The sequence below is a fragment of the Eptesicus fuscus genome, chromosome 16 (assembly GCF_027574615.1).
Source record: "Eptesicus fuscus isolate TK198812 chromosome 16, DD_ASM_mEF_20220401, whole genome shotgun sequence".
Lineage (NCBI taxonomy): Eukaryota > Metazoa > Chordata > Mammalia > Chiroptera > Vespertilionidae > Eptesicus > Eptesicus fuscus.
This window is the reverse complement of record NC_072488.1, coordinates 15,531,863-15,545,995: the sequence shown is the minus strand read 5'-3', so window position 1 is coordinate 15,545,995 and position 14,133 is coordinate 15,531,863. Positions and strand designations below refer to the sequence as shown.

General features: G+C 32.5%; 1 protein-coding gene across 2 annotated transcripts in view; it reads right to left on the bottom strand.

Annotated features, from left to right (window-relative positions):
- The window catches only part of BIRC6 (baculoviral IAP repeat containing 6), a 188,101-nt gene that overhangs the window by 16,377 nt on the left and 157,591 nt on the right, over positions 1-14,133 (bottom strand). For both annotated transcript variants that reach the window (XM_054728248.1, XM_054728250.1), the window contains exons 63-66: positions 12,978-13,195; positions 10,223-10,387; positions 9,077-9,245; positions 7,938-8,148 (exon numbers count right to left, since the gene is read on the bottom strand). In XM_054728248.1, the coding sequence (XP_054584223.1) occupies positions 7,938-8,148; positions 9,077-9,245; positions 10,223-10,387; positions 12,978-13,195 (763 nt within the window). The remainder of the gene's footprint in view (positions 1-7,937; positions 8,149-9,076; positions 9,246-10,222; positions 10,388-12,977; positions 13,196-14,133) is intronic.

The window sequence follows — 14,133 nt, the reverse complement described above, 5'->3', positions numbered from 1 at the left end:
TAACAAATTAAGCATATTCTGGCTCTGTGACATAATCTGAACTAGGATGTGAGCAAAATGGGCAAATCTTTCTTGTGTAAACAAAAGGGGAAAAAAAACCCGTAACTCAACATTCAGTTATATTAAACTGCCTCTGCTAATATCACCCAAATTAAGTTGGATATTTGTAAGACTACTAGAATTATGTTCTTTTTAATCATCTCTAAACTGAAAACAGCATAATGTAGCTATTTTCTTAGAACATTAAAGAAGACCATTTCAACTCCTGCACTCCTAATTCTAAAGTCAAAACATTCATGCAGTTGAAATAACAATTTAAAGAAGTAATCTGGAGACTACATCCTGAAATGTCCAGATTCAGGACTATTAAGAATCAGCATCTTAGGGAAAGATTCTAAAACTACAGGAAAATGAAACTTCTACATTTACCTATAAAAGGTACTGTGTCACAGTTCACAGTTCTAAAGCTCTTCGCCAGGAATTACAGTTTAAAAAAATTAATATTAAATGTAAGCAAAAATATTTTTTAATAATATTACTGTGGACAATTATTTGCTTCTCATATCTCCAGAAGACATTAAAGTGACCACTGAAAGGCACCAGTAAATGGGGCAAAGATCACTGTAAGATGAAATATTTTCTGTGATTTATTTAAAGCTTAATTTTTATCTCTAGATTCCCTTTTGTTTTTGCTTAAGTTTTTGCAAACAAACTGCCACTTGTAGTTTTCAATATGGTTTAAATCAAAGTTGAAAATAAAAGCTTCCTCTTCTTGGGAAGCATTAATAAGCAGTATGATAGAAGAAAATATTCAAAACAAAGGTATGAGTAGCCTTTAAAAATAAAACCTTAATTTCTAGATCAGATAAAAATATAGTAACTTTTAGGTCACATTAAACATCAGAAGACAATGAAGGTACTGTGTGCAATGGAGTTGTCTCAAATAATATACATCGCCAAAGGGCAATCCGACTGAGGAAGAACTTTAAAATAAATGTTGGCGTTGCTATCTCCATCTCCCAGTAAAAGGTTGATGAACAACTGAACTTTATGGTCAAAACAAATGCTTCTTGGCTAGGAAATCATGCCCTTTTAATTTTGTAGGTTTTGAAAGGCAAAGGAAAAAGAGAAGAAACTAGGAAATGTTTTTCCAAGGGAAACAAAGTAGTGGGAGGACTGGAATGGAAATTCTTAACTGATTGAAGCCCTAGATAACTAGCTTAAGGGAGTTAAAGTAAGAGTTTGGTAAAAAAAAAAAAAGTTTATATATATATATATATATATATATATATATATATATGCCTTTGAAGAAGTAGGTCAACTAATCTTATTGCTTAGTTAGATAAAAAGAAATTGGTATTTATTTTCTACAAGAGAATCCTGTGATTTTAAAATATGATCAACTTCTTTGCACCAGGGAAACGCTTTAAGATAGCCAAAGGAAAAGGCAATAAAGAACGCTTGCTTTAATGCTGTTACAGAGAAGTTCAATGTCCAGAACACCTTACACTCAAATGCAGTCACCTGTGTCAGGTCCTCATAACCAATTAAGACTATTTGACAGCAAGTCCCTCTTTCAAATTCTTGGTGAACCTGTCAATACTAACTATGATTACTTGCCTGTTGGAGTCCATCAGGAAAAGTCTGCACAGAACATCAAAGACAAAATAATGCCTTTATTCCTACTCCAAGGAAGCTATGAAATATCACACTTATTCAAAAGTGAAACCAAACTACTACTGCTGTAGACTGACTTCATCTTGAGATAACACAGGCTGGAAGAACCAGCAGGAGATGGATTTCACCATGATGGTACATAAAAGCTAAGGGGTCACATCTTGCAGTGTGATTATTTTGTGGACAACAGATCAATTTTCACACTAGACCAGCGATTTTCAACCAGTGTGCCATAAGAATTTTTAAAACAGACAATACCTGACTACTTAGACAGAAGCAATGACCTCTTTTCCTTGCCATTCCTCTTTTAATTGAATGTCAAATAAAAAATGACAATAGCCAGTACAACAGTATTTTACCTTACATGTATAAAGTGTATTTTCAAATGCTGTAAGACTAATATACAAACTATTTATGATGACAGGTGAATACCGGAAATATCAGGGGGGAATACTTTGTAGTATGAATGTCTAACCATTATGCTGTACACCTGAAACTAATACAAAATAACAATGAATGTAAATTGTAATTGAAAAATAAAAAAGGAATAATATACAAACATGTCATATACCTTTTAAAGATTTCCCCCAAAATGCTGATAATTTTGTTTCAGACAAAAGTTGGAAAGTGAATGTAAAATTCTCTATTTTGAACTAATACACTTTTGCTGAGCCTTTTGCATTTCCAAAAGGAATGTTATCCCTGATTTATCTTAATCAAATTGCTTGGTAATAATCAGCTAACAGCAATATTAGTTTGTCTACATTAACTGTTAGACTCAATTAACTCTATGCAATTATTAGTAATTGCGCATCTTGAAAGGATGCATTAAGAGAGGTGCTGTTGCTGGATACTAAAACCATAGAATTATGAATAAAAGAATATTAAAACACTGTCATCTTAATCCAATTTGTATAGCAAATACTTAACAACAGCCTGGAAACTGTCAACTTCTAAAAAACAGACGAAATCACAGTAAATCACTCCTAGTTCCCACACTGCCATGTCAACAGGATAATTTACCAGATAAGCCAGGAAAGATGAACATAATAAACATGTGGTTATTCCTTGAGTAATGCTCTGGCTTACACTAACAACCCCATTATAGTTATGCAATTATCAGTCACCAAACGAATCCTCAACCCTAAGAGATAATCATTTCATTATTAAGGTACAATTATAATTCAGGAAAATTAGAAATGCCCTAGAATGTATGGTTTCAAAAATAAAATTCAGAAGCTCTTTTCAAATGTATGTATATTAATATATAACATGTATAAGCATGTTATACACATATTACTCTATATTTAACCAAAAATTTGTTTTGCTGTTAAATATAGAGTCACATATTATATGTCACATATATTACTCTATATTTAACAGCAAAATTTCAGCAGTAATTACAGAACTAGCAGGCATAAAGAAAGATTCTAACAATAACATACGTGGTATAAGATCTGAAAGTTCTTCCTCATAAATGCTGCGACCTGATAAGGAATTTCTACCAAGAAAAATTTCCTTCAGTTCCAAATCATGAAAACAGTTTAACTTATTGATCAGATTAACAAAGTATGATTATTATATAAGTGCTCTTTTTATATTTAGATGAAGTCTAAAATAATATAGATGAAAAGTCTCCAGAAAAATTTTATCTAAAACCTACTTACTATTATACAAGTTTTCCACATCTACAATTTTAGCTGGATAACAGCTTTAAGAAAATAATAGAGCCCTGGCCGGTCTGACTCAGTGGATAGAGCGTCGGCCTGTGGACTGAAGAGTCCCAGGATCGATTCTGGTCAAGGGCATGTACCTTGGTTGCAGTCACATCCCCAGTAGGGGGTGTGCGGGAGGCAGCTGATCGATGTTTCTCTCTCATTGATGTTTCTAACTCTCTATCCCTTTCCCTTCCTCTCTGTAAAAAATCAATAAAATATATTTTTTTTAAAAAGAAAACTTCTGCCTGGGATTACAGACTTCAGATCCTTATGTGTGAACAAAGGAAACCATGCTACAAGACCCATTTACGCAAGGGATAAATTTGCAGTTTCCAACATTAACACATACACACAATAATGCAGTTAACAAGTGATTTACATAATTGCTTTTTTAAGTCAAACATCTGGAACACAGAATTTATTTCTACCTAGGAACTAACTTTCTCTTTAAGTCCATAATACAAGAGCAAGAATGCTAATGTCCACACATCCACAATCCCAGAAATGGCAGAGGAGGAGAAAGCATTCAGCTCTACGACTGAGATAGAAAGGATGAAAATCTCTTCCAGGGCAGTTTAGTCTTGTCCCAACTCCCACCACAACCACTCAGCTACTGCAAGACAGCCTTTTTATAAGGCCTTTCAGTGCTCATCACAGTTAAGAGTAAATAACTGTAATACATTTAAGAATAAGTAACTATAATACACCACTTCATCTTCTAGCCTCTCCTTTCATCTATAGCCTCATCTCTTACCCCTATCTCCCACCCATGCTACACCCAGGCACACCAAACGTTTTAAGTTTCCCAAAATATGTGCTGCTTTCTTTTACTGCTAACATAATTCCTACAGCCTGGTATGCCAGCCCCTTCCCCTCTTCATTTAGCCAGTCCCTACTTAATCTTTAGGTCTCCAAATCTGGATTGATTCTTCTACTTCTAATATACCACAAACTGTGCTATTAAAACTGTTTAGTTATTATTCCCACAATTGGTCAGTCCCTCAGAAAGAGGATGCAATTTTCCTGTTGTGCTCCCAGGAGCATTCAATAAATATCTGTTAAATGAACAAATCAGTCATGCTCTTATTACCAAGCCAGATCTCACCTATCTAAATACAATAAAAAAAATTTCTAATGCACAAATCAGTTAAAAGCAAGGTGCATGACCTGCCTTTTCAGCTTCTTAGCGATCCCTTCCCTTTCCTCTCACAGAGGTTTCAGGCTGGGGGAGAATCCTATAGCATTCATTCTTTGAATTCTGTGAACCATATTAGCTGGGTTTAAACAATGGCCTTAAAATAGGATAATCTCAATTAGGTTATTCCCACCAGCAAAAGTTAACTTCCTCTTTGTACTTGGGCAAAACATTTTAATTTCTCTCATCCACAAAAGATAAAAATTGTAAATATAACATGCACAGAAGAAATAATTTCAATGAAAATCATCTGCAGACTAAATAGCAAATACGTTTCCTTTAAGATGACCAAAGAACTAAATATATTAAAACTTCATTTGAAGCAAAAATAAATGAATAAAAATTTGCATGCCTTAAGTGTATGTTTGATGTTTTAAAAAAGGAACAAATGAGAAGTTAACAAGAGGAAGAACATAAGGCAATAAGGTATATAAACAAAACTAGTAAACTAGTACTTGTTCTAACCTTAAAAAAATCCTTATACTAAATAGATGTACTTTATTCACCCTCACATTTCTTATTAAGAGTGCAAAGACAAAAATAGCGTAAAACTGTTCTAAGCTGGGGTACACCTACACACACTCCAAACCCCAATAAAGCATATCCTATAAGTGATAAATAAACAGGACATACTTGCCCTGAGTACTCTCTTCTCACAGTATCCTTTTATTTGTTTTTTTAAATACAGATGGAAATGGAGTAGGTGGGTGAGGTGAGGGGGAAGTTTTACACTTTGAATCAGTGTTAAAATTGAATTTAGGCCACCCTGGCTAGTGTGGCTCAGTTGGTTGAGTGTCATCCTGTGCACCAAAAAGTTGCCAATTCAATTCCCGGTCAGGGCACATGCCTGGGTTGCAGGCTTGATCCCCAGTCGGGGGCCTGCAGGTGGCAGCCACTCTCACACTGATGTTTTTCTCTCCCTCTCCTTTCTTCGCTCTCTAAAACGCAATTAAAAAATAATTGAACTTAGCAATTATTTTTAACTCTATAGGAAACTGGACTATATTGCTCATTTTATTTTAACTCTTTTATAATGAAAATATGAGAAAAAAATATCTTTAGTCTTGACAGACTGGAATAGATTTTACCTTCTCTCTGTAAGGTAGAAAATGAATTCTCAATGTGTCATACCTTAAAAGGAAAGTAGGGATTTTATATAATGTATGTCTCTGCTGCTTTCTTTTCCTAACAGAGGCTGTATAATGTAAGAGAGATATTCAAACTCTCATACAAAAGTCACTAGCAGTGTTTGTTCTCAGTAAAATAAAACTATTATTAGAAATAGTTACTATACAAGGTCACTGTAAAGATAAAATAACAAATGAGCTCTGTGAAGTCACTATGATCTTCACATGCATGTTTTGTTGGTACAAAATTTAGAAGTTTGAAGTGTCATTTTTTTTCTCATTAAAGAAGGAAGGAATGTAAAGAATAGTTTTTTCCAGGTAACCAAGTAGAAAATAAAGAGCTCTTGTGAAAATACATTAAGAAAAACAAACAAAAAGGAACTCTAGGTGCAAAATTTCCATTCACTGAAATAAGCATCTTCTATCATTATCTTAGAACTCAATATACTAGAACTATATTTTTGCAGTATCAAATGAAAATTTGATAGGGAAATAAGCAGTATATAGAAAGTTATTCTTATTTTAAATGGCCTTATTTTGACATTTATAACAACAAAAAATTTGTCATTTTTTAACCAGAGATAATATAACAACAGTCCAAGTGTTTAAGATAATTTTTCATCCAAGAAATAAGATACTCCTGAGAGAAAATCTCTCAAAGTTTCATAAATTCTCCATTTTCAGTTATAAACTACTACATTACATCTCAAAATACAGAAACAGAAGATATAGAAACACAGGGCAAAATTCCCCCTAAAAATACATAAGGGCAATTTCAAAGCTCTGTATATTTTGTATTAATTGCTCTGTTAAAATTATATGTTTTTTGTATGGGAATAACAAACACACGTGGCCAACGCAGTGAAAAGAATGCTCAATTAGGCATTTCTTCAATGAGACATTATATCTTCAGTTCAATTGTGACACCACACTATTTTGCTATAATTAAACTGGCTGATGAGGTTACTAGTTAGAAATATTTTTGCCACAATGAAGGACTGAATTACACATAATATATTCTCTTCTCTACAAGAGAAGTAAATCTCATAATATCAAAGAAAATATGCCTTTACATTTTCCTACCCTGGTAAAAGAGTAGTATACACCTACAGCTTTTTATCACTACTAATTGATTCTTCTATAACCTCTTCTCTAATTTATGATCCTTATGCCTGGCAGTGAGCAACTAGTTTTTAAAGTGATCATGACAGTAACATAAATTAACAGAGTCAGGATTATCTGAAAAGTTGACTTCTTCCTGAAAGGTGAAGATTGACAAAAAACTATTCTTCCAGTGACCAATTCTCTAGCGTTATTTGACAGATCCCATTATTCTCAAATTTTAGGTCCTTTAAAATTAAGTCAGAATAGGTAGAACAAATATATTACAATGACGGTAAAGAACATTGACTCAAAAGACTGTCGACAAAGGAATAAACTCCCACTGGCAGTATAAATGCCTTAAAAATCAAAATTAAGCCATCTTTAAGTAAAACTAACCACCACTGAATAGGTTCTGCTAAAAGAAAAGGTTTACTAGGTTAATTTAAAAGAGTTTATGATAACAAAACTCATCATCTGAATCTAGTGAGGTATAAACTTACACCAAAGATTTATTTAAAAATTCAATATTCCATGAAGATAAATACTTTGTAACTCCAAGAAATATTGAACCTCTGACTTGTAAAAAAAAAAAAAAAAGGTTTTAGCGTGAATTATATGTATCAAAATGAAATTGGAATAACCCATCATCCAATAATCCCACATCTATGAATCTACTATGCAGATTTCTACATGCCCCAAAACATGCATGTCTGAGGTTGTAATAACCCAAGTGTCCACTAATAGATGGTTATGTAAAATACAGCATCTATATAACATGCAAACCTAGAAATATTAAGTACACTGCTAGCAATATGTATTTACTGATACTGAAAGGTGTCTTTGACTTCAATTTTGGGTAAAACTAGCATCTATCTGTAAAACTGGTAAAATGTACCAGCATTTAAGAAAAATTATAATATCACATATGGAGATGCTAGGTAAGCCAATGTAAATAAACATTCCTGAGTGTAGAATTCAGTGGATACTTTTTCTTTGGAGTTTTATACACTATCTGGGTGTATTTGTGTTTAATTAGCATATGTCATTTAGAAAACCCTAAAAGTTATATAAAAAAAAGACAAATCAAGGACAAGAGAAATGAATAAAGTATAGTACCTTAAACGGTTAGTGTAAGTATCAACACAGGTCTTCATTTTGGCTAATAATGTACCAACGGAAGTTTGACACTCTGATTGTTCTTCTTCCTCTTCACCATTCTCTGTAGAAAGGGGCAACAATAGGGGCACCATGGACGTACAAGAAGCAATGGCTCGGAGCAATTCCAGCAGAGCTCGATAGAGTGGCACATGTCTTGCCATGTCGAGAACTGTAAGAAGGATGAGGGGGCAAGTATAAAATGAGAACAAGTGCAATCTAACAGTAAGCCCACAGCAATATAGCTTCTATTTGAATCTTAAGATTAATTGGTTGGTTAGTAAATCGATTAATAGCAATGTTTATAAAGCGCCAATATAGAAAGTATAATAATAAGCACATTTAGGAAACAAAAAGTAAATAAGGCACAGAATTGGGGAGAGACCAAGAATTAAGTAACTATACTGCACATAAAAATGATTAAATAGTTCAGATAGTACATTGTGGCAGTAAATACATTTATTGGTATAACGTGAAAATATATTTTAAAAATTGAAATGATGAAGCCACTGTATCTAAGAAATCAACTACTTTCTCTCTTTAAGGGCTTTTATCATTCCTTTTAAGAATGTTAATAGTAAAATACCCTAATAAATGTACAATTCACTTATTTGTTCCAGGTACCTACCTTGAAACTATGGCTGCAAAGTTTGTTTTGTATAATCTTTGTAACAACTCTCTTAAAGACAGTTTATTGAATTAAATTCTTTGAAGAAAAACTTTCTAAATTATATTTTTTAAATTGCTAAGTTTGTTACATACAGTTAGCCAACAGAGTTATGTTATGTTACTGATTTCATGTTAATCCAATGTGCTAAAACCAAGTAAGAACACTAAGTGTTCATTGAGGTCTTTTCCAGTCTGTGTTCTAGGATAGGTGACTACATAGTATCAAATTAGGGCCCCTCTACTCCCCATACATACACAAACTAAATATTTCCAGAAAAAAACTTTAAAAAATAAATCTATTAAACTCATTCCTACATAGATTGGGGTAAATCACCAAATATTTTTACTGTTTAAACTGATAATGACAAAATAATTAAGCAAAAGTACTTGCCCACAAAGATATCTCAGAGGAATATTAAAACATGATTTACCTGAATCATTTCTTAGATAAGATGACATGGCTGGGATGAGGCAGGACTGACTGAGCAGCTCTATAAGTACAGAAGGAAGGGCATTACTATTCTGTCCTCTGCTCTCATGAGATGACTGAGCTTCTCCATTTATTGCACCACACATAGGATTTATATAACTTGCAAGAACCTAAAATAAAAAATAAAATTAAAAATTTGCTGGATTTAAATTGGATTTAAGCTTCATATAATTAAAAAAGTATATCGTGTTAGATATTCAGTCTGAATTCCAAGAGTACATATTTTCAACTCAATCAATCTCTTGCACTGTATGATTTAAAAAGAAGGCATTTTTTCTTTAAACTTTCAAAAGGAAAGGATGTGTTTGCATGAGGCACCATACAAAGTGGTGTAAAAATAGGATTAAGTTGTTTGTATGGAAAATAATACAACAATAAATAATAATACAAGAATAAACTGTTTCACATACAACTGGAAACCTACCTTTGCCCCACCCTATATATGACTAGACATATAGAAGCAATCCACCTAAGAACAAAAACTTAAAACCTTAGTAGCAACTCTTGATATTATTAATTTTATTGAATATATTCACTATACAGTTTGAGGAGGACACAATCTTAGAATTTTATATTAAAATGACCCGTTCATTCTAGAATTGCCAAAAACAAATGCTCAAAGACTTGACCAATATTAATCATTTGATTGATGCACCTCCTCGTCTCATTTCTATGGTATTAAAGACTTTCTCTACTAGTTCAACTTCCCTGATTCTAGAAAAGTTATAGACAGTGTAAGAAACAAAGATATATAAAAGTAGGTAAATAACAGTTTTTTTAAGAGTCCATATTTAGCACTTAAGTTGAGATTACTGGAAAGAGATAGATTTTCCACTTGTTGAATAATTTCATTCTTGTCACTTTACTCCCAGTGAAGAAGTAATTGAGAGGGAATAAATTTAGAATTACCAGTAGAAAAAAGCAATCTTTACCCAGTGGTCTCTTAAAAGAACTTAGAACAGGAAGTATATGGGCTTCATAAAAGTAGCTGAAGATGATTTGGATAGCCATCAATACTTAAAAATCAATACAAATACAAAAAATAATTTAATTATTATCACTGATAATATCAACTTTACAAATGTACCTGCAGAAGACAGGTAACATGTTCCTCTTCCAGCCTCTGTTTAGTTAAAGCTTGTTCCACATCCCATCCAGAAGCTGTAGAGCCTGTCCCAAAACCAGTCCCTTTGGCCCAATATAGCTGCTGTTCTTCTGTTGATGTAGGGTTATGAGAGCTTGATACCTGAGGCTTATTACAAAACATAAAAATGTATTACTATTTGGTTTTATTTATCTTCAAAATATTTATCAGTAGGAATATAAATAGTTCAGCTGCTAATGAAAACAGTTTGGAAATTCCTCAAAAAAATGAAATAAAGAATTACTATGTGACCCAGCAATTCCATTCCTAGGAATACTGGTATATCCAAAGAAATAAAATTGATACTCAAATAAATGTACACACATGTTCAAGGAAGAATATTTACAATAGCAAAAAAGTAGAAACAACCCAAACACCCATCAGTGGATAAATGAATAAACAAATTGTGGTATATACATGAAATGGGATATAATTCAGCCCTATGAAATACTGATAAACCCCAACAAATACGTATCTATCAACAAGTGAATATAAAAATCAAATGAATTAAAAAAATCTGATGAACAGAATAAACTGGTGAATGGAATAGAATCAGTGGCATGGAAATGGAACAGACTGACGATTCTCAGAGGAAAGGAAATGCTGGGGGGGACAGGGAAAGAATAGACAAAGATCTTACATGCATGTATGCATTACCTATGGATATAGAATTAGGGTGGCGAAGGCCTGGGAAGGGGTGTGAACTGGTTAGAAAAAAGAGGGGTATCTGTAATAATCTCAACAATAAAGATGGAATACATATATTAGGAAAAAATGGAGTAAAGCACCTTAATGCCAAGAGAGTCAATGACTCAAAATTAGATAAGAGAAACAGTGAAAGGAATAGGGACGTGAACCAGATCTTTTAAGGTATATAATAAAGCATCCATCAGGAGAATTCCATGATGGCTGTCACAAGTTTTCAATCACACTAAGTAAGATTGCTTCTATTTCTAGGAGTAATCCTTAATTTCTTTCTTGTTCAGAAAGTGATGTGTAAAAAAATCTTGGGAATAGAGAACATATTAAAAATGTGAATGAGACAGAAAAAATGAGACGTATTGGTTTTTTAAAACTAATCTCAAACTCTGTAAAGTTCAATTTTTTATTATTACTTTTGTGGATTGTAAAATTAATTTTGTAACAACAAACCTTCTTTAAAGAATTTTCATTAAATTTCATATACTAGTACCCTCACATCATTGGCAATTATTACTTTAAAAAATAAAAGGAAGAATATTATGTAAAAACAATGCTCTCAGAACTGATCTGCAATATAGTTTTATGGAACTGTGACTAAGAAATTCCATCTTTCACATTTTATAAAATAAACTGATAAATAAATTATAAAAATTTTATTGCCATATAAACATTACCAATAGAATAATTAACGTTACTGATAAAAAAAGCTATTTTTAAAAAATTTATAAATGTGAAGTATAATATATATACAGAAGGAACATAAAACAAACAAATCAAGTTTAATTAATTATAAACACAATTTTAACCATGCAGGTCAAGAGTGAGATCATTACATGTAAGAAACTGCCCTCATTTCATCCTGATTTTTAAAAATATGTATTTGTTAATTTCAGAGAAGGGAAAGATAGAAACATCAATGATGAGAATCACTGCTCAGCTGCCTCTTGCACACCCCTTTCTGGGGATCAAGCCCACAACCTGGGCATGTGCCCTGACCAGGAATGAAACCATGATCTCCTGGTTCATAACTCGATGCTTAACTACTGAGCCACACTGGACAGAATCCTCCTGATTTTTATACTCATAACTACCTTATTCTTTTTATAATTTTACTACATAAGCATGACACCCTAGTCACTGTAGTTCTATTTTTCCTAATTTTTTAACATTATCTAAGTGGAACCATGCTGCATATATGCCTTTATGTCTAGAATTTTAGTTTGCTTGTCAAATTAATCAATACTGTTATGTGTAGTTGGCTACACTTGTTTTCTTTCATTACTTTAGTATAGAATTCCATTACATAGTAGACAATTACTTTACCCATTCTACTATTTTTATACTATTTATTTCATCTATCCTATTAACTTTACATTATTACAAATGATAATAGAATAATATTTGTGTGTTTTTTGTAATTTTACACATTCTGATGGGTGTGCAATTATAGTGTATTAGAGGTTTTCTGAAAACCAAAGAAACAGATCACTTTCTCACATTTATTGGTTAAATTGCCTCTCTTATAAAGTGTCCATTCTAACCTTTCATCTATTTTCCTATTGGGTTTCCTGCCTTTTGGGAATTTTTGAAGTTCTCTGAATATTCTGGATATAAACTCCTTATCATATATACATAAACATAGTGTCCCATTTGATAGTTTTCATTTCTTATTAGTGCTTTTGACAAAAAAAGTTTGTAATAGTGTTGTTGTTTTTAAATGTTATAAATTTTATGAAGAGAAGTACACATATTTTTCAGATTTATAGATATTTTCTTTTTTTGCTGCTAGTCTAAAAAGTATCGTTAATAAGCTCATTTTATGTTATTGATGGAAGTTATGTTGTAACTACATTTTTGAACCTGTATATTGTATCCTAATTAAATTCGCTTATGCCATTAATGAATTTGCCTTCCTGATTACTTCAGAAAAAAACTACATTCTGTACTCTGAATTAAATTAGGTTTTCATAATCTAAAGAATTAAAACTGAACCTACCTCTGCTTGATTGAGGCTAGAGTTTGGAACTCGAGGGGCATGGTGGCTCAGAGCTGAGAGACAGACAAGAATGAGGTGTACTGCTCCAATTTCCAACGCCATCCGCCTCAGAAGCACACCATCATCGGTTGTCAAAGGTGTAGTGCTAAACAAACTACGAAGAACGTGGAAGGGAAGGGTTGGAAGCACATTGGCTGATGGAGATTGCAGAATATGACCTAGATTTAAGAAAGAACTCAAAATTAAAAATATTTTAAAACACAATAAGAAACAATATACAGGATCACAAATAATGACATTGTATTAGAAAATTGTATCACTATATTTATTAGGAAACAACCCAAATACCACAAATACAATAGTGAATAACTTAAAATTTAATCATGTCTGGAAAAGCACTGAAAGACATCATATATAAACTACAAAAAAATCTTGAAATATATTCATATGATAGTTAATAGCTAGACTATGTTAAATTTACTATAAGCTAGAATTTATACTAAAATCTAACAAGTAAAAAAGAAACATGAAAAGTTTCATACAACAGTATGAAAGTAAGTGTGCTTGACTTGGAAGTAGTTTAAACCACAAACAGGTAATAAAGGTAAACTATTTTGTTTTGTTTGCAATATAGTTTTCTAATATGTTTTAGCTAGAAAGGAGTGTTAAATGCAAAACAAACATCAAAAACCAGTCACATGAATTGTGGATGAGACAATCACTGCAGAAAGGAATGTCAGAATTGTGGTTTCTAATAACCACTCATCGTATAGTAACTAAAAATAGTCTGAAATAGCATAAAGGAAATTCTATTTCCTTTTCTGTTTAAAAGTTATATCTACTATATTACAATAGAATTCTAAAAGACAATGGTTCTGCCGAAGCCGGTTTGGCTCAGTGGATAGAGCGTCAGCCTGCGGACTCAAGGGTCCCAAGTTCGATTCCAGTCAAGGGCATGTGCCTTGGTTGCGGGCACATCCCCAGTGGGGGATGTGCAAGAGGCAGCTGATCGATGTTTCTCTCTCATCGATGTTTCGAACTCTTTATCCCTCTCTCTTCCTCTCTGTAAAAAAATCAATAAAATATATATTTTTAAAAATAATAATAAAAAAAATAAATAAATAAAAGACAATGGTTCTTACCCTTCTCTCTGTGA